The 25,761-nt window shown below is 38.8% G+C and overlaps 1 protein-coding gene across 17 annotated transcripts in view; it reads right to left on the bottom strand.

Annotated features, from left to right (window-relative positions):
* Positions 1-25,761, bottom strand: part of YTHDF3 (YTH N6-methyladenosine RNA binding protein F3) — a 46,624-nt gene that overhangs the window by 17,166 nt on the left and 3,697 nt on the right. For 5 of the 17 annotated variants that reach the window (XM_051843803.3, XM_008255570.5, XM_008255569.5 and 2 more), the window contains 2 exons: positions 22,773-22,858; positions 9,526-11,124 (listed from right to left, as the gene is read on the bottom strand). In XM_051843803.3, the coding sequence (XP_051699763.1) occupies positions 9,526-11,106 (1,581 nt within the window). In that variant the 5' untranslated portion in view covers positions 11,107-11,124; positions 22,773-22,858. Of the gene's footprint in view, positions 1-9,525; positions 11,140-22,772; positions 22,859-25,281; positions 25,428-25,761 lie in introns of all 17 variants that reach the window. The other 12 variants (XM_017341345.4, XM_017341342.4, XM_051843804.3 and 9 more) reach the window with 4 other exon arrangements.

Raw genomic sequence — 25,761 nt, 5'->3', positions numbered from 1 at the left:
TTATATTTTTTATTCTATTGTAATATCCCCCTAATTAACTTTTCCATGAAGGATATGTGGCTAAATTTTTAAAAACCTGAACTTTAGTTTACCCCAAATTTACTGATATAACTTGACATTCATCTTTACTGGCATAATTCTATATTCTACCCCATCCACTGAGATAAGATTCTACAACTGAGTGTCCATGATTACAGATGAGAGAATTCTAACAACTGTCTGATACTCCTTCCATTTTATGTGATCTGTCTATTGGTTATGAATCCTTTCAGACTTTTTTTCTTTTTTAACTTTAAACTTCTCTGCTGTCCACTCATCTGACATCATCTAGCATTTGGCTTTGGAAAATTTTTCTTTATTCTTCCCATTGACTTTTTTTTTTTTTTTTTTTTTTTTTTTTGACAGGCAGAGTGGACAGTGAAAGAGAGACAGAGAGAAAGGTTTTCCTTTGCCTTTGGTTCACCCTCCAATGGTCACTGCTACCGGTGCGGCGCGCTGATCCGAAGCCAGGAGCCAGGTGCTTCTCCTGGTCTCCCATAGGGTGCAGGGCCCAAGTCCTTGGGCCATGCTCCACTGCACTCCCTGGCCACAGCAGAGAGCTGGCCTGGAAGAGGGGCAACCGGGACAGAATCCGGCGCCCCGACCAGGACTAGAACCCGGTGTGCCAGTGCCAAAAGGCAGAGGATTAGCCTAGTGAGCCGCGGCGCTGGCCTCCATTGACTGTTTTTTAACATTCTTTTAGAATGCACCAATTTTCTTTGCAACACATCTTTCTCCTTTTATATTTTCATCTCTTATTTTTCCACACTGGAAAATGTTTTTGATTTGATACTCCAGATTATCAGGATCTAATATATAATCATTTATTTTATTAACCAGTTTGCATACAGAATACTGACACTGGTAATCATGCTTCTAATTTCTAAGAAAACTTTTTGTTTTTCTGCTCCTTTTACATAGGAACACTTCCTAACAATGTGAATTACAATTTTATTTTACATTTCAAATTATCACCAGTTCCCTCAATAGTTTTTAATGTACTAGTCTTGTTTTGTTCACCAAGCTTGAATTTATTCAAATAGGTCAAAACTGTATGTCCAAGTATAAGAATGAAGAACTATAAAAATAACAATTGTCATGGGTTTTTGTCCTTGAGTTTTAAATTTCAAACAATATCCCTCCTTCTAAAAGATGGTTTGACATTTTAAGTTTTATATAACCAGAGCAGATATGTCAGGTTGGCTTGTTCACTAGCAAGACAAGCTGGGGAACTCCCACTGCCAAAACAATCAGGAGAAAAAAAACCACTCAATAAAAAAAAGTGCAGTAATGAGAAGACTGTATTTACTTAAGTGGTGAAGCAGAGGCAGAAAGAAATCTGCCATCTGCTGGTTCAGTCCTCAAATGCCCAAAACAGCTAGGGCTGCACCTGACTGAAGCTGGGAATCAGAAACTTAATTCGGTCTCCCACCTGGGTAGCAGGTACCCTAAATCTTGAGCTATCATCTACCGTATCTCAAGATACACGTTTATCAGAAAGTTGGTATTTGCAGAGGAGCTTGAACTCAGACCCAGACACTGATATATGGCATACAAGCATTTCAAGCAACATTCAACCACTAAATGCCTGACCTAGAAAACCTTTTTAAATCTCAGTCTGTTATCATAAACAAAATCAGGAATTTAAAGAAAAACATGAAGATAGAAGAGTAATGAAAGAAAGTTACAATAACAACAGGCATAAATGCAAAATACTCAACTACAAAATGCAAAAGCATGGTAAGGGGTGGGCACTTAGCACAGCAATTGAGAAGCCAAATCCCGTTATCAGGGGCCTAAGTTCAAGTCCCAGTCCCACTTCTGATTCTAGCTTCCTGTTAGTGTGCACACAGGAAGTAGCACCTGATGGCTCAACTGCTTAGGTACCTGCCACAAACACAGAAAGCTGGAATAAGTTTCCTGGCTTCCAGCTTTGCCTGGACCAAACTGGCTGCTGCAGGCATTTGGACAATGAGTCAGTGAATGGATGATCTCTCTTCTTATCAAATAAAAATAAATTTAAAAGGGGGGGGGGACACCCTCCCAAACTTGGGGAAGGCAAAAATTTTAAGTCAGATTAGTATAAACCTTCTAATGATATTATTAAAAATTGTCTGACTCATCTAGGTCCTTTACCTGCTAATAGCTTGGATTCACTACCATAGGAGAGAAAAGTAAGTAAAGGATTTTAGATCAACTGCAATAATACTATAAAGAAAATATCCTCATTCTTAGGAGTTATGTGCTGTAGTTTTGTGGGAAAAGAGCCATTTTAAATGGAATTTCTCTAGTGCTTCAAAAATTGAAACAACTGAGGAAGAATATTACAATAGATCAATCTGAATAAAATGTAATTGTACTACATATTCCTCCACCAAGTTTTAAATTATTTCAAATAAGATTTAAAAATGACTCACCCAGGGCTGGCACTGTGGCACAGCAGGTTAACACCCTGGCCTGTAGCGCTGGCATCCATATGGGCACGGGTTTGAGAACCAGCTGCTCCATTTCCAATCCAGCTCTCTGCTGTGGCCTGGGAAAGCAGTAGAAGATGGCCCAAGTCCTTGGGCCCCTGTACTCAAGTGGGAGACCCAGAAGAAGCTCCTAGCTTTGGATCGCGCAGCTCTGGCCATTGCAGCCAACTGGGGAGTGAACCATCGGATGGAAGACCTCTCTCTCTCTCTCTCTCTCTGCCTCTCCTCTCTCTGTGTAACTCTGACTTTCATATAAGTAAATAAATCTTTGGAAAGAAAAAATGACTCACCCATGAAGCTAGAGCATGAAGCTATAACTCATTCTATTGTATTTTTATAGCAAGAGTATATTTGGTCATTTTCCTACTGATGGACATTCCATGTCCCCAGGTTTTGCTATTATACACTGTGCTCTTAATAACACCTTTATACATGTTTACTGAGATAGCTAGAAATTTTCTCTTGGGTATGTGTCCCAGAACTGCTGAATTACAATGTATCTGAATCAACTTTGAAGGACAATGCACAACTTGAAATTGTCTAAGATATCTTGCTAATCAAAATTTTTCCCATTATACTGTCACACTTCTTAATTTTACCAAATGAAAGGACACAAAAATATTTTCTCATAGTACTTCTGGATTATTATTTTCCTAGCTTTTAAAATACTTATTTATTTAAAAGGCAGGGAAAAAAATAACAATAATAGAAGAGAGGAAGACATATACCTTCCATGCCCTTAGTTCACTTCCCAGATGCCAGCAACAGCCAGGGGTGGGCCAGGCCAAAGTCAGGAGCCAGAAACTACATCTGCATCTCCCACATGGGTAGCAGGGACCTAAGTATTTAGGACATCATCTGCTGTTTTCTCAGGCTCATTAGCAAGAAGCTGAATGGGATGCGAAGAAGCCTGGACTCAAACAGGCATTCCAACATAGAATGTCAGCATTGCTAGTGGTGGCTTAACCAATGTTTTAAGGTTGGATATCACGTTATATACTCAGTAGCTTTATGCATTTCCTCTTTTATTAAATGTATATCTATCTACCCATATCTTTTATTTATTTTTCTATTGGGTTATTTATCTTAAATTGATAAACAGTAGCAGGAGTCCTTAGCATCTTCTTAATTGTAATCTTTGGCCTGTTTTATTCAAATTTCTTCTGGTCCTTCCAAAAACATGTCTTTTAAAACATTCTTAAAGCATTTTTTTTTTTTTTTTGAATTTTTACTTATTTGAGAAATCAAGAAACAGACAGGCATAGACAAAGACTCCCACCGTAGGTTTACTCCCCAAATGCCTGCAACAGCTGGGGCTGGGCCAGGCTGAAGCCAGGGCTGGAGTGAGGAACTCAATCCAAGTTTCCCAAAAGGGTGGCAAGAGGCCAATCACTTCAACTATCACCTGCTGCTTCCCACTGGTCTGTGTTAGCAGGAAACTGGAGTCAGGAGCCAGAGGCAGTTTATCATTCCCAGGCATTTCAATTTGGGATGTGAATGTCTCCAATGGTAAGCCAAACGCCTGCCCCTAACACATTTTTTGATTATCAGTATTTTGTTTACAACCAGGGTGGTTTGTGTCTTATTAAAGAAACCAGCTTTACCCAATTTCTGGAAGATATGCAACTGGAAGAATGTTACCAATACCAAGTAGAAGTTTTGAGAAGTTTCAGTTAGATACAAGAAAGACAGGATCCTATTAAAAAGAGCACAAGTATGATTAAAAGCTACTTTTATTTGAAAAAAAAAAATGCACAGGAAGTAAATGATAGCCTAGAGATTCCTTTGTCTTTTTGTGCCGGAATGGACATACACCCTTCATCAGTGGGATGCCAAGAGTATTTGAAAGCAGTTATGGGGAGAAGCCCAAATTATGCACAAACATAGCAACAAAAAACCCTACAAATTCTGCCTGGACAAGCCTAACAGCATCAGGAAGAAAAATGAGCAAAAATATATGGTACTTCACATACTAACCAGTTAATGAGCAAGGAAAATCAGACCACAAAGTTTGGCAGTGTAAAAGACACTACTCTGGATGCCCATATCCTATATATAACTATCGGTATTCAGGTACCATCTCCATTCCCAATTCCAGCTTCCTGCTAATGCCAACCCTGCGAGGCAACGGGATGGTTCAAAAACTTGGGTCCCTGTCACCCACACAGAGACTCTGATTGAGTTCCTGGCTCCTAGCTACAGCCTGGCCTACCCCTTGCTTGTGGATATTTGGGAAGTAAACCAGCTAACAGAAGATTTGTCTGTTTCCCTGTCTCTCTGCTTTTCAAATTAATTAATTAAAAAATAGTTTTTGGGCACAGAGGTTTCAAATAACCAAAGGAAAGTCAAATACCTAGCAGAACCCATTACAATTGCTTTCCTCTCTAGCTCTCAACAGGCTAAGTCAGTTAACTATTAGAGAGTCAAATGCAAGCAAACCAATACTGTCAATCAACAACACAAAAACTTTCATGAGTCAAAAAAACAACAAAAGCAAACTAAATACACATAAGTAGTCAAGGGACATGGAATCTAAATTCTCTAAGCAAAGAGAAAAACAAGGATAAGATGCAATGGTATCTCAGGACAAAGATTTAAACTATGTGCTGACATAACTAGAAAATAAAAATAAAAATAAAAATAAAAATAAAAATAAAAATAAAAATAAAAATTTGGCTTGCAGACAAAAAGGATAAAATAAAAGATAGAAACCCACGCTGCACATGTTCATATTTACAGAGTAAAGAAAAACCTCTTGTGCACACAAACAGAAACAACCATTTACAATGAAAATAAAGGCTGGCCTTTGACTTCTCCATAATATAAAACCATAAAGTCTATAGTATTGTAATGTAAATTTAAAATGTTACCTTAAAAACTAAAAAAAAAAAAAAAAAGAAACGGTAGAAGGAAGGAATGTGGCAGGAAGGGAGTAGAGGAATATCATTTTCTTCCTAGACGTGTATCTACAAATCATATAAAATGTTAAAATTAATTAAAATAAAAATGGAAAAAAAAGTCCACAGTATTTTGGGACCCAAGAATTCTACACTCAGCTATACTGTTCATATCATGGTCAAAGAAAACTTTTTTCTTTTTAATCTGAAAGGTCTTAAAAAATGTACTAAGTTATTCTTCCTGAAAATAGTAATACAGGGGGCCTGTGCTGTGGCACAACCAGTAAAGCCGCTGCCTGCAGTGCTGGCATCCCATATTGGCACCCGTTCAAGTCCCGCTGCTCCACTTCTGATCCATCTCTCTACTATAGTCTGGGAAAGCAGTAGAAGATGGCCCAAGCCCTTGGGCCCCTGAACCTGCGTGAGAGATCTGCAAGAAGCTCCTGGCTTTGGATTGGCCCAGCTCCGGCCATTGCAGCCATCTGGGGAGTGAACCAGCAGATGGAAGACTCTCTCTCTGCCTCTCCTTCTCTGTGTGTAACTCTTTCAAATAAAACAAATAAATCTAAAAAAAAAGAAAACAGTAAGTTAAGTAAGATTTAAAATAAAGATGTCAGAGATGAGTTAAGCACTGCAAGACTGGCAGTAAATGATGAAACAAAATTAATGAAAAACAATGAAGTTTAAATCACTGTGTGAACATGACTATAATGTCATATTTTAGCTTAACTTTCATAAAAATTCTAATCTTAAAGATATTAAAAAACAGGTGTGAGTGTTTAGCCTAGATTTAAGACATTAAGATGCCTGTGTCCTATATGAGAGTACCTGAGTTTGATCCCCAGCCCCAGCTCCTATATCCTGCTTTGTGCTTATGTAGATCCTGGGAGGAAGAAATGATGGCTCAGGTAACTGGTTTCCTGCCACCTATGTGGGAGATGTGGATTGAGTTCTTGGCTCCAGCTTCAATACAGTCCCAGTCATTAAGCGTGTTTGGAGGGTGACCAGAGGGTGACCAGGAGAAGAGGAGCTCACCTTCTCTGTTTCTCAAACAATTTAAAAAAATACTGAAAATAAAATAGGACTACATTTTCAGACCACGTAGGAAGGAAAGGGGGAAAAAGTGAGAAGACGGGGCCGGCGCCATGGCACAGTAGGTTAATCCTCTGCCTGCTGCACCGGCATCCCATATGGTCTCCGGTTCTAGTCCCGGCTGCCCCTCTTCTAATCTAGCTCTCTACTATGGCCAGGGAAAGTAGAAGGTGGCCCAAGTGCTCGAACCCCTGCACCCACATGGGAGACCAGGAAGAAGCTCCTGGCTCCTGGCTCCTGGCTTCTGATCAGTGCAGCTCCAGCCGCTGCGGCCATCTTAGGGAGTGAACCAACGGAATGAAGATCTTTCTCTCTCTCTCCCTCTCACTGTCTGTAACTCTACCTCTCAAATAAATAAATAAAATCTTAAAAAAAAAAAATGAAAAGACATACAAGGTTACTCTCTTCTTAGCTGAGAGAGAAAGAAATGTTGATAAATATTTCCTTGCCACACATATTTTCTCCTGAAGAACCTCATCTCCTTCCATGGAATCAACTGGTTAAGAACAAAAGCCCCCAGGGGCTTGGACTCCTAAATCTCTCTACCACCTAATCTATTTTTCTGCTTATATGTCTCAAACCTCTTAAAATAAATATAATCCAAAACAAAATTATTGCCTGCATCCCATCTTCTACATTCCAAATCATTTCTCCTGTTATTTGTTACAGCAGTAACAAAATGACCATTTACTTAATCTTGAAGCTCAAAAATTCAACCTCTGATCCTATTTTCTTCACTTTCCATATTTAAATGGAGGATAACTCAATTATAGTCATCCATCCATTTAAAAGGTTCAGCAGAGGCTTAAACAGTGACTTTCAATACTCCAAAAACAGTCTCTAACAATGCAAAAGCTATTATTAGCATCACAATCACCTGGAGAGCTAGTTAAAAATGTATATGACCTGGGTCATACATTGACACAGTGGTTAAGGCACCACCTGCAGGGCCTGCACTGTAGCATAGTGGGTAAAGCCACTGCCTGCAGTGCCAGCATCCCTTATGGGTGCCAGGTCAAGACCCAGCTGCTCTACTTCAGATGGAGCTCTACTATGGCCTAGGAAAACAGTAAAGGATGGCCAAAGTCCTTGGGCCCCTGTACCTATGTGGCTGACCCAGAAAGGAAGAAGCTCCTGGCTTCAGATCAGCATAGCTACGGCCATTGTGGCCATCTGTGAAGCGAACCAGCAGCTGGAAGACCTCCCTCTCTCTGCCTCTGCCTCTCTAACTCTGCCTTTCAAGCAAATAATCTTAAAAAAAAAAAAAAAAAAGACACCACACGGGATACCCACATCCCATTTTGGAATGCCTAGATTGGATACCAACTCTTCTACTTGCAATCCAGCTTCCTATTAAGACACACCCTGGGGAGGAATCAGAAGATGGTTGCCCAAGGACTTAAGTCCCTGCCTCTCATGTAGAAAGACCTGGATTGAGTTACCAGCTTCTGCCTGCCATAGCCATAGCTCTCACAGCCACTTGTACAGTGAATCAGCAGATGAAAGATCTGCCTGATTTTATAAAAAAAAAATTTTATTTATTTATTTGAAAGGCAGAGTTACAGAGAGAAGGAGAGACCGAGATCTCCCATCAGCTGATTCACTCCTCAAATGGCTGCAACAACCAGGGATGGCCCAAGCTGGAGCCAGGAGCCAGGAACTTCTTCAGGGTCTCCTACATGGGTGGTAGGGAACCAGATCAGAAGTGGAGGAGCCAGGACAGGAACTGGCACCTATATGAGATGCTAGCATGGCAGGTGGCAGCTTAACCTGCTATGCCATGACACAGCCCCATCTTTCAAATAAAACAAGTAAGTTTTAAAAACCTGTTTTAAATGCATACTATCAGGTCCCTCATCAAATGTATCAACCCCAATGTGCATTTTCAAGAAACACCTCAATAGTTATTCAGGCAACTAAGTTTTAAAACTGTTGCTCAAAGATCAATATATCAGCATCATTCACCAATGAATATTAGTTAAAGCAGTTCCTTTTGCTGCACACAAGAAGCCAGATATCTGTCTACACACAAAAATAAATCAGACATTTTACATACAGCTAAAGTTAAACTAAGTTTCTGCTTTAACTTAATTTCTACAGAGAAGTTTTCCACTGGAGCTTTCCATTGTTAACGAATGTTATTCATTGGATGGAGGGCTTCTAAGCATATCTGCTTCTTCTCAAAAGTCTAAAAGCACTGTGTTTGAAAAAATCTGCCAGTTGCCTAGTCAGGTCCATTCTCTTTTTTCCACCTAAAAACAGGACCCCAATTTTACGCTTAGTATGGAACAGAAAAACATTGCCCAGCCTGCCGTACTCTATGTGGCCCTGTGATCCAGTTCTGACTAATATGATGTAAGCAGGAACAGCATGTGTAATTGCAGGGAAGTCTCCCTGAGTCTCACAAAAGGTAAATGACAGAATTAGAAATCAAATCCCTCAGTCTAAGTCTAAAAGCCTATGTCTTCCCAACTCTTAAGTCATCTTCCTAAAATCAAAGCCTCACTCACTATATTTTGTACACTCACTGTAATTGTACAAAAACAAGTCAGGAGTTTTATATTTAAAAAATCTATTTTATTTCTCATTACTGCAAAATGAACAACAGTCAAACATTCATTTGTAAGCTGATTGTTTCAAACTCCAAACACATTTTCTCATAAAGTGTTTAAAACCAGTGAGAGTCCTTGGCCAGTTCAAATGTCAGTTTAACTGCAAAGCCTAATTGTTTCAGCTCTGATAAAACACCAAGACTCAGTGACCTTTATCACCTAAAGCATGAAGACTAGGTAGGAAGCAATTCATTGGAAAGGCTACCCTTGGCAAGGAAAAAATAAATAATTCAGTTGGGGCACAGTCACTTCAAAAGTATTTGTAATTCTGTTTCTTAACCTAAATGGTAAGTATCCTTCAGAATAAAATTCTTAAACTGAAAGGTAATGTTAAGAGGTATCACAGAACACATCTGTACACAGCCCACCCCAACAGAAAGATCCCACACACAAAAATTACTGTATTCTTACCCTACGCATGGCTTCCTCCTCTTCTTGACGCTTTTCATAATGTGCAAAGTCATCAAAGATTGAGGTGGTATGCTTGAAAGTAGCAATTATTTTAAGCACTTGCTTAGCTTTTTCTAGGGGTACCTCTTGAGTGTCCCTTGAATTGGTAACTGGTTTGTTGTCATTATTTTCTAGGCGAATATGCCGTAATTGGTTATTGGGAACATCTTTGACAAAGATCCATTTAACTTCAAATTTGCCCTTCCACTTATCCTGAGACCAGACACCAGCATATGCATTATAGTCCACAACAGACTTCATTTCAGCCACTCCACAAAAATGTCCACTGCCATTCACACTGAAGAGTAAATAGAGTGGGCCTTTCCCATTCAGGGAACGGTAAGCTGCATCCAAACGCTTATTACCATGCTCAGTACTACACCAGATAGAGTACTTAATGGAACGATGTATGTCATCCTCGGAGTAGCTTTTAATTATAAACACACGTCCATTCTTCAGGTTCCAATCAAAGTCTTTGGGATTATAGTTGTTTATGGCCTTTAGCTTTTCTAGCACTGGATGCACTTCTACACTAGAAGGTGAAGCGCTGACAGGTACAACACCTAAACCAAAGTTTTCACTGCCCGCTCCATTGTTCTGGTTGAAGCCTGCTCCCCTGTTCCGAGGAGCTACCCAGCGATTCTGCAGCTGTTGCTGTTGAGGCTGCACTTGGTGAGGCTGGGCCTGTGGTTGAGGTCCTTGTTGCTGCTGTGGTTGTGGTGGCTGAGGCTGCTGTTGAGGCAGTTGGCTTTGCACCAATGGTGGTGGTTGAATTAATGGCTGAGGCTGCTGGATTATAGTTTGAGGAGGCAGAACTGGTTGGGTTGGTGGAGCCTTTACCACTGACCCCTTTTCATCCCAAGTTCCAATATTCATGTTGTGTTTTATAGGAGGTGGTGGCACAGCAGAACCCCCAATTCCCACATTGCCCTTGGGTTTCAGTTTCGGTTGAGGTTTGGCAGGCTTTCTGGCAATGGCAGCCCAGGAGGTTGGTTTCGGTGCTGCACTGCTAACAGGGGGCACACTATTGGTTGCAATGCTAGTCATACCACTGCTGCTCAATGCTGTACCTACAGTTTTTGTCACTGCAGCCGTCAGGTCACCACCAATTTTCAGTCCAGTCATTCCTTGTTCAATACTGCTAATGCCAGGCACCTTACTCAAAGTATCATTGCCAAATCCAGCCTGTCCATCAGTAATAGCTCTCCCAAGAGAACTAGGTGGATAGCCATAACTGCTACTATAAGCAGAACTTTGTGTTGATTGTCCCTGAGATCCACTTGTCCCCCATGTAGAGAAATCAGCATTACCAGGAAAAAAGTTAAATCCATGTTGACCAAGAAATGGAGGGGTATTTCCTAATGCCCCAGGTTGACTAAACACACCATCTGGTATATAATGATGTTCTCCATTACTCATTTGTCCATAGGTTGTCAGATATGGCATAGGCTGGTCTCCAGCTGTGGACCACGCTGCTTCCCCAAGAGAATATGGAAATCCGATGGATGGAGCATAGTAACTAGGCATGTATGGATCTGACATTGGTGGATAGCTGTTGCTCTGTAAAACAAAAGACTGCAATCAGTAGTGAAATAACCTCTTAACAGGAGGTGGAAAAAAAGTCATCAGATTAAAATCAAATAGTTTTAAAAATGAAGATGTACCTGTTATGGCTAAAGGAAATGAAATCTTCAAACCTAATCTTACTAAGAGAAAAATTTTCTAAGTATTCATATTTTCAAGTATTTTTTATAACATTACTTGCAGGTCTCAGATGCAAGGGGGTAAGGATAGGATGGGGATTGTTTCTGTAGAAGTGCTAGGTCCTCTAGCACAAATCCCATGATTTGTACAAAAAGCTGATTAACTTTGCAGACACAAAATTATTCCCAGATATCAATATTTAAAGCAACTGATGTATTTAAAAATTTACATGCAAGAATAAACCTAGGAGCTATGTCAAGCAAGAGATGAATAAGAGAGAATCACTTATTTTTTGAAAGAGTTACAGAGAGAAAGGAAGAGACAGAGATCTTTCATCAGCTGGCTCACTTCCAAGATGTCCATAAAGGCCCACGAGGCCAGGCCAAAGCCAGGAGCCAAGAGTTTCATCAGGGTCTCTCATATGGGTGGCAGATGCCCAAGCACTTGGGCCATCTTCTACTGCCTTTCCCAGACCATTATAAGCAGGAAGCTGGATTGGAATTGAAGCAGCCAGGACATGAACCAGTGCCAATAAAGGGATGCCAGCAACACAGAAGGTGGCCTAATCTGCTATACCACAATGCCAGCCTCAAGATAAATTTTTTTAATTATTATTTATCTGTATGATGAAATCCAGTCCACTGTATATTTTCATCAGGAAAACAAAAACGGTAAAATATTCACATTCTAAGCAAAGAAAATTCAAGATTATGCCTACGGCATGACTAAAATGCTTTTGCTTTGCTTTGCCTTGTTCATTTTGAAAAGGAAGTAAAACAAAATCTTTATCATGGTTTTTGTTTTGTTTTTTTTTTGTTTTTTTTTTTGACAGGCAGAGTGGACAGTGAGAGAGAGAGACAGAGAGAAAGGTCTTCCTTTGCCGTTGGTTCACCCTCCAATGGCCGCCGCACTGCGCTGATCCGATGGCAGGAGCCAGGAGCCAGGTGCTTTTCCTGGTCTCCCATGGGGTGCAGGGCCCAAGCACCTGGGCCATCCTCCACTGCACTCCCTGGCCACAGCAGAGAGCTGGCCTGGAAGAGGGGCAACCGGGACAGAATCCAGCGCCCCAACCGGGACTAGAACCCGGTGTGCCGGCGCCGCTAGGCAGAGGATTAGCCTAGTGAGCCGCGGCGCCGGCCTTTTATCATGGTTTCTAATGATGAGGTATAACAGATGCTCTTTTTCATTACATTCTAATATTTTCCAAATTTTACACAGTAAGTTTATCACTTTTTAAAGTTTACAAATAGTGAGCTTATGTAATCTTCCAGAATTATTTCAATTTAACAAATATTCAATTGAATAACAATAGGTTATCATGAATTTAAGATTTGCCAGAATTCAAGGCACCAAATTCTTCTAAAGAAAAAAATTCACATCTGTTACTAGCCAATGTAAACTGGCTGATATTTTAGGGATTTCCATTGAAAATGGGTTTCTTATGCCAAAAACTTGGGTAAGATTTTTCATCTTTGATTCAGATTTAAAATTAAAGCTTTGGACACAGCTTTATAATCTATAGAAATATGCAAGGTAAAAAAAATAGCTAATATCTAATCAGGACAACTGGGATTTCCTTCTGAGAGTCAATATCATAAAGGCTTAATATTGATTTAATTTATAAGCATTCTTATTCTACATTCCCTAAAGTTCATTTTTCCTGCTTTTACAGTCTTACGACTATACTGTGCCTTATTGTTCCATTCAAGAAAAGCATATGAATATAAACCTATGATAGTAGCATAACAGATACTACATGGAACATGTTTAAATTATTTTTTAAAGCTTTTTTAAAAAGATTTATTTATTTATTTGAAAGGCAGAGTTACAGAAAGGCAGAGGCAGAGAGAAAGGTCTTCCATCCACTGGTTCACTTCCCAGATGGCTGCAATGGTCAGAGCGGCACCAATCCAGAAACCAGGAGTCAGAGATCCTTCTGGGTCTCCCATGCGAATGCAGGGGCCCAAGCACTTGGGCCCTCTTCTACTGCTTTCCCAGCCCATAGCAGAAAGCTGGATCAGAAGTGGAGCAGCAAGAACTCGAACCAGTGCCCATAAGGGATGTTGATACTGCAGGCGGTAGCTTTACAGGCTAAGCTACAGTGCAGACCACTGACTTATCATTTAAAACTGAGATGCTTGCCCAAGAGTCTGGGCCCCTGCCACTCACATAGGAGACTCGATAAGGCTCCTGGCTTCAGCCTGGCCCAGCCCTGGCCGTTCAGGCCATCTAAGAAATCAATAAGCAGATGGAAGATTTCTGTCTCTCCCTCCAACTCTTTCAAATAAACAAACAAAACTGAGATGTTTTACTACTACTACTGAGTTACCTGTGACACATCTTATAACTTAAAAACTTAATTTTCTGTCTTTTGAAATGTTTCTCTGATATAACTAAAGAACCCAATAGAAGTTGCATTTAAATTAGTAATTCTGACAAATATTTACTGGATATTGCTAATAAAGATGGAATAAAAAAAAAAAACCAAAAACCCATATGCCTTTCTGTACTGTTTAAAGAAAAAGCAGGGGCTGGTGCTGTGGTTCAACTGCCACCTGCAGTGCTGGCATACCATATGAGCACCAGTGTGAGTCCTGGCTGCTCAACTTCCAATCCAGCTCTCTGCTATGGTCTGGGAAAGCAGAAGATGGGCCAAGTCCTTGGGTCCCTGCACCCATGTGGGAGACCCAAAAGGAAGAAGCTCCTAGCTCCTGGCTTTGGGTAGACGCAGGTCTGGCTGTTGCGGCCATTGGGGAAGTGAACCAGTAGATGGAAGACAGTTCTCTCTCTGCCTCTATCTCTGTAACTCTGCCTTTTAAATACATAAATAAGTCCTTAAAAAATACATAAATAAAATACAGAAGTCTTTAAAAAAAAAAAAAAGCAAATCACGAAACAATTTTCCAAATACATTTGACGTTGCATATTTTACTGTATTTAGAATTGGAAATCCGTGCTACTACTTAATAATTTAGTTCAATATATATATGGGAAACATTATCTATAACTGAAACACATTCAAAGAAGATCCATAGTATTACTGTGAACATGTTTTGAACCAGCACAATAGAAGGTAGCATCACTGCAGAAATAATGGCTCCTCCATTTAAATACCCTTACCAAGAGAAGCCTGAGGAAAGTTCAAAATATACCAATGGTTGTTTTTTGTTTGTTCTAAATTTTTTTTAAAAGGCAGAGCTAGTGAGAGAGATAGAGACACAGTGAGATCTTGCATTTGCTAATTCAAACCCCAAATGGCCCCAACAGCCGGGCCAGAGCCAGGCCAGAGCTGGGCCAGGCCAAACCCAAGTGCCAGGAGCTTCTTTTGGGTCTCCCACATGAATGGCAAGGGCCTAAGCACTTGGGCCATCTTCTACTGCTTTCCCAGGCTATCAGCAGGAACCTGGATGGGAAGTACAGCAGCTGGGATGCTAACGCCCACATGGGATCCCTGCAGCACAGGCAGCAGCTTCACCCGCTACACCACAGCACGGGTCCCAGTGGTTTTCAAAGAAGAAATTCTTGAAGAAATTAATAAGTCAACTTTTAGAATCCATGAAGATGAAACATATACATGTTATCTGATCACTAAATGTTTAACAGTATTCTGTACTTCATATTGACAAGAAAACTATTTTGATATAAAACTCTAAAATGATTAGAAGATTCTTAAAAATTGTCTTCATCCTCTTCTGAAAGGTTACTTAAATGTAACCTTTTATTTAGAATTTTATAATACCTCAACCACTTACCGAATGCCTACACTATGGAAAAGACTATAATAAACTCATTTTATTATTATTTTTTTTTTTTGGACAGGCAGAGTTAGACAGAGACAGAGACAGAAAGGTCTTCCTTCTGTTGGTTCACCCCCTAAATGGCCACTCCAGCCAGAGCTATGCCAATCCGAAGTCAGGAGCCAGGCGCCTCCTCCCGGTCTCCCACACAAAGTGCCATCCTCCACTGCCTTCCCGGGCCACAGCAGAGAGCTGGACTGGAAGAGGAGCAACCAGAACAGAACCAGCACCCCAAATGGGACTAGAACCCAGGGTGCCGGCGCCGCAGGTGGAGGATTAGCCTAGTGAGCTGCGTCACCGGCCAAGAAACTCATTTTAAAAGAAAATCTAGTTAAATGGAAAAGTCAAATCAGAAAGTGTGTTTCACATACAGAAGAGTAGGACAGCCAGGCTGGATACAAGGAAATTGATTCAAAGTTTTAATTTTGAATATTAGTAGTGAAATCTGAACCTAGTAAGTCTTAATCTGCATGTAGAAGTGGAAAAGCAGACCTAGTAGGAAACAGAAAGTTCATTATTTATAATAAAAGCTTTTATAAAACTATACTTACATAGTATCAAATGCTTTCATTTTACCATGACAAATGCTGAATTCTACAATAGAGTTGTACAATAAGTTCATAATTTGTCTATACTCATTGTATTATTCAGTAGCAAACAAACTAAAGGGCCAGAGAATAAAAAGTATCAAGAGCTTCCTTAAAACAAACAAACCCTGGAGTACAATTTACCAATGCAGTTTTAATGATTATCTGGGCTAATTCCTTAACAACAAAAACAACAAAATCCACAAACCTATATTACTACTGAGGCACAAATTTTGGTCAATTCTGTTACCTCTTGGGTCAGAGTAAAAACAAATCTTCTCAGGGTATGCAGGTCATGATTTTTATTACTTCACCAGTAAACTATTAATTTTGTCAAAATAATAGTTTGGCTTACTTTAAAATGTACCCCATTAGTTACAACTGACTAAAGCAGTTTTGGCTAATAAAATCAAGATTCCCTGCTGTCCCAATCTAATTAGAGATATCCAAAGTGTTACTACCAATTAGAATCCTTGACAGTATATTGCATAAATGATCTTCCTTCTCTGTGATACAAATTTAACCATTTATTTGCCTGTAAACAACTGATATGTTTTCTTAGCTTTACTGAACTCATTTAAGCAGCCTTTTAGAAGTCAAGGCTTTGGTTTTGGTTCTAGTTAAGAACAGAGTTGTAGGAAACTAATTTTGAATTCACAGAACTATTACTGTAACTTCTGTATTAACTGTATCTTTCGCTACATGAGAAATATTTTAATTGCTAGTGCAGCAGACTATCAATCTGAGAAATGTTCTCACTAGTGACTAACAACAAGATTTCTATTCACTGATGCAGACAGTAATTCAGAACTTACTTTTATCTCTAACATGGTCATAATGACAGATATAATCAGCTAGTGATTTAATCCATTAAACCAGTGTGTTCATAATACAGAAATTGTTCAGTAATTAAGTTTACTATAGTCTTCAGAGAAAAACTAATATTATGTAAGGTAATTTATAGAAGCAGAGTGTAGAACTGTATTCACAAAGGCTGGGATTGAAAGTAGTTGGAGGATGAAGGTCAAATGGTACAAAATGTCACACAGGAAGATTATGCTGGTTTTTGTTTACACTTGGTGAATATAGTTATTAACAAGGCATTCTGACAGTTTAAAATTTCAAATGCTGGGGGCCAGCACGGTGGCGTAGTAGGTTAAGTTGCCAACAATGCTGGTAACCCATGTGGGCAACAGTCTGTATCCCGATTTCTCCACAGTTCCCTGTTAAGGTCAGGGAAAGCAGCAGCAGCAGATGGCCCAACTAGTTGAGTTGCTGCAACCTCGTGGGAGACCCAAAAAGGCTCCTGGCTCCTGACTTCAGTCTGGCCCAGTCACAGGTGTTGTGGCCATTTGGGGAGTAAACCAATGGATGGAAGTATCTCTCTCCTTCTCTAACTCTACCTTTTAAAAAAAATTCAAATGTTGATGACGATAAATTTCAAATGTTCTCACTAAAAGGAAAATCTTAAATATTTGAGGTAAATATATTAATGAGTTTAATTATTCCATATTATATTCATGAATCATAACATTATTTTGTACCCCATAAACTTATGTAATTAGAAGCTGACAAGTTAAAACCAAAAAAGTAAAATAGATTAACCTGTACCTGGAGGTAATTACAAAATTAAACTCAACAAAATTTACAGGGGTTGGCGCTGTGGTACAGCAGGTTAAAGCCCTGGCCCATAGCGCTGGCATCCCATATGGATGCTGGTTCGAGTCCCGGCTGCTCCACTTTCTATCAAGCTCTCTGCTAATGTACCTGGGAAAGCAGCAGAGGAACGTCCAAGTCCTTGGAACCCTGCACCCACGTGAAAGACCTGGAAGAAGCTCCTGGTTGGCTTCAGAAAGGCTCAGCTCCAGCCCTTGCGGCCATTTGGGGAGTGAACCAGTAGATGTAAGACCTCTCTTCCTGTCTCTCCATCTCTCTGTAATTCTTTCAAATAAATAAAGTAAATGTTTAAAAAAAGATATACCTTACTGTTGGTATTATATATCTGACTGTTGGTATACATAACAAGTATCTGCCAAATCTCATCAATTTTACAATCAGATTTTGTGCAATAAATGTAAATTTTACTTTGAAACAAAAACAAAGTATAAACAAATACTTAACAATACTCACTGAGTATTAAGGGGTAAGTATACCAAGCCTGTCACTTTGAAATGCATAAAGAAAAATAAATTAATGAAGCACAAAGATGGAGAAATCAGTATGTAAAAGAATACATGATACATGTTATTGCCAAAACCTAGGTAGCAGGTATATGTACTCATTATAAAATTCTGTTTCTTCACATTTGAAAATTTTCATAATAAACTGCTAAAAAGCAGGAGGGGGTTAATGATACAATCCTAAGATACCTCAAATAGTCAACAAATTAACTAAACTTATTTTGCTTCTGTAAAATGTAAATTAATTACCAGGACATGGCATAATTTCCAACCTAGTCCAGACTTAGGAGTATAATGTCCATGTGATGTAGGTTTCAAGGATATAGGTTTAATTTTTTTCTTTGAAAAGCAGAGCAACAGAGATCTTTAATCCACTCGTTCATTCCCCAAATGCCTCCAATACCAAGCCAGGGCTAGGCCAGGACAAAGACCAGGTTTTGGCCAAGAACTCCATCCAGGTCTCCTAAATGGGTGGCAGGGACTCAAATACATGGACCATCATTTAGTGCCTTCCCAACAGCATGGGCAGGAAGCTGGATGAGAAGCACAGGAGTTGGGATCAAAGTAGCCCTCCAATATGGGATGTGAATGTGTCAAGCAGTGGTCTATCCCATCAAACCACAATGCCTTTCCCATGTGCTCAATTCTTTACTCTCCCACTTTCTCTACCAATGATCTCATGAGATCATTTTTTTGCTAATCCTGTCATTTATTGATAAAATAAGGACAGTGTCTTCTACTCTATTCAACTACAAAGATTTTTTAAAAACCGCTTTAGGAAAATTAGACAATGACTTAAAACATTTAACGAAAATAGTTAAGGCATTATTCATTAGTAACAGCACTTACGCACAGAAAAATACTTATTTTCCATTGAGAAACTTGTACTTCAAACCCCTGAACTGACTTCTGAATCAACCACAAAAAGTTAAGTGAGGTTCAGGAATACTTTTAATGTTTATGTGTATTTCCATCTATTTGTTTCCTTCTACAAAAGTATAAATTATACTCTAGATACATCTAAGTATGGCAACGTCATAAGTAAAAACTGGAGCCATTTTAAGGGCATTCATGTGCTAAATGTTATCTACTGTTGGGAAGCTGCAGTAATTCTTTAACACTGACAATGACACAATCAGACACGGATTTTAGTGAGGCTGCTGAGTGGCAGTATAGAATTACTGGCTAAGAAATCATTCCAATAGGCAAAGAAGATAATTTTTAAGATTTATTTATTTGAAAGACAGAGTTACAGAAAGGCAGAGGCAGACAGAGAGAGGTCTTCTATCCATTAGCCTACTCCACAAATGGCTACAACGGCTGGAGCTGGCCCAACCTGCAGGAGCCAGGAGTTTCCTCTGGGTCTCCCATGCGGATAAGAGGCCCAAACACTTGGTCCATGCTCTACTACTTTCCCAGGCCATAGCAGAGAGCTGAATCAGAAGTGGAGCAGCTGGAACCCAAACCAGTACCAAAACTAGTATGGGATGCCTTTACCCACTATGCCATAGCACCAGCCCAAAAGATGAAAATCTTAAAGAGCAGCAATGGATGGGACAGAAATTGACAAACCTCAAATATTTTATTTTTTTCAATTCTTTATTCTTCTGTAATAATCATGGCTAGGGATTTATTTCCCCATATATGCAAGCAGACTAGATAAAACTTCAGTTTTCAAATTTATTCTTCAAATTTACATGCACCAATTACATGGTATCTTTGACAATACCAAATAAAACCTAAATTCTCCATTCAACTTAATGGTGAAATCAGTCTGAAGAACTATACATAATTTTAAGATCTGAAGGACTGAAACTAAGTTTTAAAAATTTGTGTTAAAAAGTATTCCCTAAGAAATTAAAGTTAAGCCTGGGGTGCCTGTATCTGATTTTTAGTGTGGGCCTTTTCCCTAGCTTCTTTACTTCCCACCCAACTTCCTGCTAATGTGCTTGGGAAGGCAATAAAGGCACAAGTACTTGCGTCCTTATTGTGCCTAGTGCAGCCGTTTGAGGAATCAGCCAGTGGGTGGAAGATCTGTCATTCTGCCTTCAAATAAATAGATTTTTTTTTTTTTTGACAGGCAGAGTGGACAGTGAGAGAGAGAGACAGAGAGAAAGGACTTCCTTTTGCCATTGGTTCACCCTCCAATGGCTGCCGCGGCCGGCGCACCGCACTGATCCGATGGCAGGAGCCAGGTATTTATCCTGGTCTCCCATGGGGTACAGGGCCCAAGTCCTTGGGCCATCCTCCACTGCACTCCCTGGCCACAGCAGAGAGCTGGCCTGGAAGAGAGGCAACCGGGACAGAATCCGGCGCCTCGACCGGGACTAGAACTTGGTGTGCTGTCGCCGCAAGGCAGAGGATTAGCCTAGTGAGCTGCGGCGCCAGCTAAATAAGTATTTTTAAAACGTAGAAATTTTAAAAAATCAAATACCTCTGGTTTAGGTCTGATTTAGATACAAATATATAAAACAACTTGTCATTGGTCAAAAATATTCAACACCTTTTCTATCAAAAAAGATTCATTTAGGGACTGGAGCTGTGGCGTACTAGGCTAAGCCTATGCCTGCGGCACCAGCATCCCATATGGGCGCTGATTTGTGTCCCTGCTGCTCCATGGAATGTCCAAAAATCCTTGATAAAAACTTTCCTTGCAGCAAAAATGCTTTTAAGTCCTCCTGACAAACAATGAAGAACTTTAAAATATCAGTTACCAAGTAAAACAGGTTTCTTTTGGTAACAATTCCCAAATTATCTTTTACAGTCTACTAAAATTCTTTAAAAACAGATTTGCATCATATTCTCATAATATAAATTCATTTTAGATTCTAGCATATAAACTCTGAGATCAAGTGGCAAAAAGAAAAAAAAGTTCATTTATTTATTCCAATAATTTCCCTAATTTATCTGATCAGAGGTACATTAGAATTCAAAAAAGAATTGAGAAATATCGTCACAAGGATGTTGACAGATATCTCGGTATGAGCCAGGATATAATAAAAGTTATTATTTTATTTTTAACTTATTTTAAAGATTAATTTTATTTATTTGAAAGGCAGAGTTTCAGAGAGGGAGTAAGACAGAGATCTTCCATCTGCTGGTTCTCTCCCTAATTGCCAAGCCTAGATCCAGGAGGTTCATCCAGGTCTCCCACATGGGTACAGGGGCCCAGGGATTTACAATATTCTCAGCTGCTTTCCCAGGCACAGTACCATTGAGCTGGATTGGAAGTGGAACAGCCAAGAATGGAAGCAAGACCCATATGGAATATAACTGAGGTAGGCTGAGACTTAACCCATGACATCACAACAACGGCCCCTACTTTTTCTTTTAAAACCTGCACAACAGTTCCTGCTTTACAGTGATACAGTCTTCAAAAATTCATGAAAAGAATGAATTATGAAAAAAAACACACACAAGGATTTAGAATTTTTTGCACCAAAGTAAATCTATCTTTAATTCCACTTTCCAAGAACTTTTTGAAGTACCCTCACATTCTTTCACAACATTCATGTGGAAAAGTGAATCTGTTATTTGAGTTCATCAAGTTAGATGACATAAATGTGAAGTTAAATTTTTCATTCTTTTAAGAGTAGCCTATCCTTCATAGATCCACCAACTGCTATTCCTTCTCATTTACTTATTCTCTGCTAAGGTATACATGCTAGGAATGTGGCTCAGCAGATAAGAGAACACAGTTAGGGAGAAAGACCAAGAGGTATATCAGGCTGAAGACAATCATCACCCTTCAATAGTCCTTAAAAGTAAACAGATAGTCCACAAACTGGAAAGGAGTTTTTCTTTAAATTTTTTTTCTCTAATTGAACTGTCAAGATCTGTAGTGTGGTAGTATTTGGTTCCTTATTCCTTCATAATTTTAAAAACGTAGGTTCAGGGACTGGCGCAGTGGGTTAAAACCCCAGCCTAGAGTGCTGGCATCCCATATCAGCGCTGGTTCAAGTACCGGCTACCCCACTTCTGATCCAGCTAGCTGCTAATGTGCCTAGGAAAGCAGTGGAGGATGGCCTAAATCCTTGGGCCCCTGTACCCACATGAGAGACCCATCAGAAGCTCCTGGCTTCAGACCAGCTCAGCTCCAGCTGTTGCGGCTATCTAGGGAATGAACCAACAGATATAAGACCTCTCTGTTTCTACCTCTCTAACTCTTTAAAATAAATAAAACACATCTTTAAATAAAATGTAGATTCAAATTTCAGAAACAACTTTTCATTTTTTTAAAGCAAAACAATAAGAAGCTTCATTCCAGAACGCTCTCTCTAAAAAAACTGAATAGTGAAAACTAATTTTTAAAATTCATTTTCTAGGAGTAACACATTTTAACATCGTTAAATTTGTACTATTGTTTATTGTTTTCAAATGTTTAAATTATTTCTGTATGCAAATACTCAAAAGTAAATGACTTGATAATGAAATTCCCAATGTCCAAAAAGTAGATGTTTTTAAAAAGTGCCTAATTATATGCCCTAGTATCACAAGTTACATTAAAACTTAGCTGTCTATAATTATCAACAAAATTCAAATTGGAATGCCATCTGAAAAAGAAAATACATTTAACCAAAAATTACACCACTCTACATACATATATTTCTACCTAAGCAAGCCTTCTAATTTGTTTGTTATGAAGATATCACAGTGACATCAGAATTTAAGTTTTCCAATATTCAAAAAAAAAAACTGATCATAATATATACAGATAATGCCCATCTTTATCCCTTTGTATTTCATAAAGTACTTTCAGCTACTTATCAAATAGAACTCTCAATGTCATAAATCCGAAAACGCTATTTACTACAACACAAGCACACTAGATGCATTAATTCATGTTATGGTTAGTCTCATTCAATTGAAGTATCTACTTGAAAAATCAATTAACACTAACAGAAGTTTAATCCCCTAAAATCTGAAGTCAGAAGACTTACCTGATTTGTCTGGCTACTTAAGTATGGCTCAAAATCATCATCATTTACAGCATCTTTTTGATGAATCGAACCGTTTTGGACTGAAACTAAAAAACATGTTTGTATTAGAAATGGTGTAATTATGAAACTCAGTCTAACCCAATTAATACTTAAGATTATCCAAGCCAACTCGGAAAAAGTAATTCTGAGTTTTTTAAGTAGTCTCTTAAGATAAACTTTACTTTGGACACATTTATGTGCCACGAAAATCTTAGAAATCTTGTGATATTTAAATCCAAGATTACATAAACACAAATCATACACTTCTCCTTATCAAAAACCCAAAGTAGAAATCCCAATTTCCATGCTGTTGTGAGTAGCTGCAGTAAAATGTTGGAAAGCGTTCCTTGATGCTACATTGGAAACTACATCTATTTCAAGGAACTTTATAGACAAATGTTTAAATGTTCTCTACCAGGGCCAGTGCTGTGGCGTAGCAGGTAAAGCCGTTGCCTGCAGTGCCAGCATCTCATATGGGCACTGGTTAGAGTCCTGGCTGCTCCACTTCCAATCCAGCTTTCTGCTATGGCCTGGGAAAGCAGGAGAGGATGGCCCAATGCCTTGAGCCCCTGCACCTGCGTGGGAGACTAAGAAGCTCCTGGCTTCAGATCCTCACAGCTCCGGCCTTTGCAGCCATCTGGGGAGTGAACCAGCGGATGGAAGACCCCTCTCTCTGCCTCAGCCTCTCTGTAACTCTGCCTTTCAAATAAAATAAATAAATCTTTAAAAAACAAGTTCCCTACCTTTCTTTAAACCTAGTCAGATGAAAGTAAATAAAAAGGAAAGGAACTGTTTTTGATCTAAAATTACAAATGTCTTGAATGTCTGCAGTTTAAAAAGTGGCTAAAAGAACTTGACCAGCATCGCAGTGAATGCACTTATAATTATGAAAAACCTAATTAAGTGCTTTAGTTAAAAAAAAAAATGAAGATTTTCACTTGAAAGGAGAAATAAAACAAAGTCACCAAAAATAACCACAATTACACCTGGCACAATGAATCAAGGAATTTAGAAAGCCTCATCTGTTCACAGGTCATTTCCATTAACTCCATAAAGCTGTCATTCTCTGCACATTGTCTCAGAGCAGTTTTAAGCAGTCTCCAAAAGTAAAAAGGTCCTGGATTTAAATCCAAAGTCCACCACTGAGGATATGAATGATCTCCTCTTAGGGACTTAATCTCTTACTCTCTGATTACTTCTCTATTCAATGAGGTTATTAGTAATATATATGTAAGCTCATCCTAGTATTAAATATTATTGCATTAAACATTAGAGATTCATACAAATCTAAAAATGACTTCAGAACTATATAAATACGACACGTTACTAGGCTAAAACTCAATGTGGTATCACTATGTAAATATAGCATTATATACTTTGTTACATTAAATATTACAAGATTCATACAGGTCTAAAAATGACTCTAGAACTATTTAGAGACAGATATGTTACTGGACTAAAACTTGATATGGTGGCAATACATAGTATGCTATCAAGTGAGATGAAAAAATTTCATCTCTTAGAAACAAAAAGAACTCAGTATCTAAAGATTTAATGCTCAAAAATATAATATCACAAAACACTATAAATTAAAGTTGGTGTTCCTCTAAACTATCATTTATACCTAACTTCCATGAGTTTAGATCAACTAAAATGTAATATTATGAGTTAACAGTTGCTTGGGAGCAAAAATATGTAAAAACCTTAGTTCTTTTCCATACAGTGAGTAGCAATGAACATTGTAAAGTACTCAAAGTAGACCTCTTACCATACTCCTGCCTCTCAGATGCCAAGAGCAACCTGAAGGTCAACTTGACCCTGGCTTCAGTGAAGTGGTTTAACTATTTGTTAAGGACTATATCAGAACTAGGGTTGAGCTAAATACATTCTGCAGAATTTAAATACATAATAGTCACCAGAAACTAACTACTGAGGGTGTCTTAGGTTATTTTTATTATAAAGCCTGCCATGCTAGCTTTCCTTCACCAATGGCTTTAACATTCCTTTATCAAAGGTAGTTTTCCATCATCTATTATTTCTTGAAAAAAATTCTTCACTACCAAACTTTAATACATATTAATTTTGAATCATTTCAAAACTGCACATTTTATGTCCATTAGATTCTCAGAAATGTAATCCATATTGACAGTAAATTTATTCAAATACATCACTGTGCTACTATTACTTCTTGTTCTATTCTTTCCTTCCTAATTCTAAAAGGCTGAGCCTGAGAAAGACTCAGTTTTCTCATATACTTATTAAATGCAGTATGTAGTTGTTCTAGCCTTTGAGTTTCAGAAGCATACCTGTTGTCTTCAAGAAATTCAAATGTCTTAGAGACTTAGTTTTGAAACACTACTTAATGACAATCTGATGTCTTGGAGATTGAAAGCTACTAAATAGTAATGCAATCCAAGCCAGTTCCATAGTCTGTAAAATTCTTCAGGGGAAAAAAGAACGGATGACTTACATGATTCTTCGCCTGTTTCCTCTGCTCTATGAAGCAGAGTCAAATCAAGATAGAACATGGGCCTTAGGAGTCAGGTGATTCTTTGCTCTGGTCCTGACTACATCAAGTTAGGAAAGTCAACAGATCTGTGCATCATGTTTCCCCACCTACAAAAACAGCGACAATACCATATACCCTCTATCTCCTTAAAGGAATGTTTTGAGGATTAATAATAAAATGAAGCCTAAAATAATGACAGTAAAAGTGCTTTGAAATCATTTCTGGGAAGGAGAGGGAGAGGAAATAACAGAACACTGCCAAAATATAAGGCATTTCCCACTACTTTCCTGAAACACTGAAACTTAGCCATATCTGCTTTTAAATGTATAAAATGATGCACATGTCCCTCTTTCAGAAGGGAAAGAGGGAAAAGAGGAGGGAAAAGATAACTTCTTTTCCATATAATCTGCCCATCTATAAGACTAAGGGATAGTAGAAGAG

The sequence above is a fragment of the Oryctolagus cuniculus genome, chromosome 6 (genome assembly GCF_051225735.1).
Source record: "Oryctolagus cuniculus isolate XC-2025 breed Fujian yellow rabbit chromosome 6, ASM5122573v1, whole genome shotgun sequence".
In the NCBI taxonomy this organism is placed as follows: Eukaryota; Metazoa; Chordata; class Mammalia; order Lagomorpha; family Leporidae; genus Oryctolagus; species Oryctolagus cuniculus.
The sequence above is the reverse complement of the archived record's forward strand: the minus strand, read 5'-3'. Positions and strand labels throughout refer to the sequence as shown.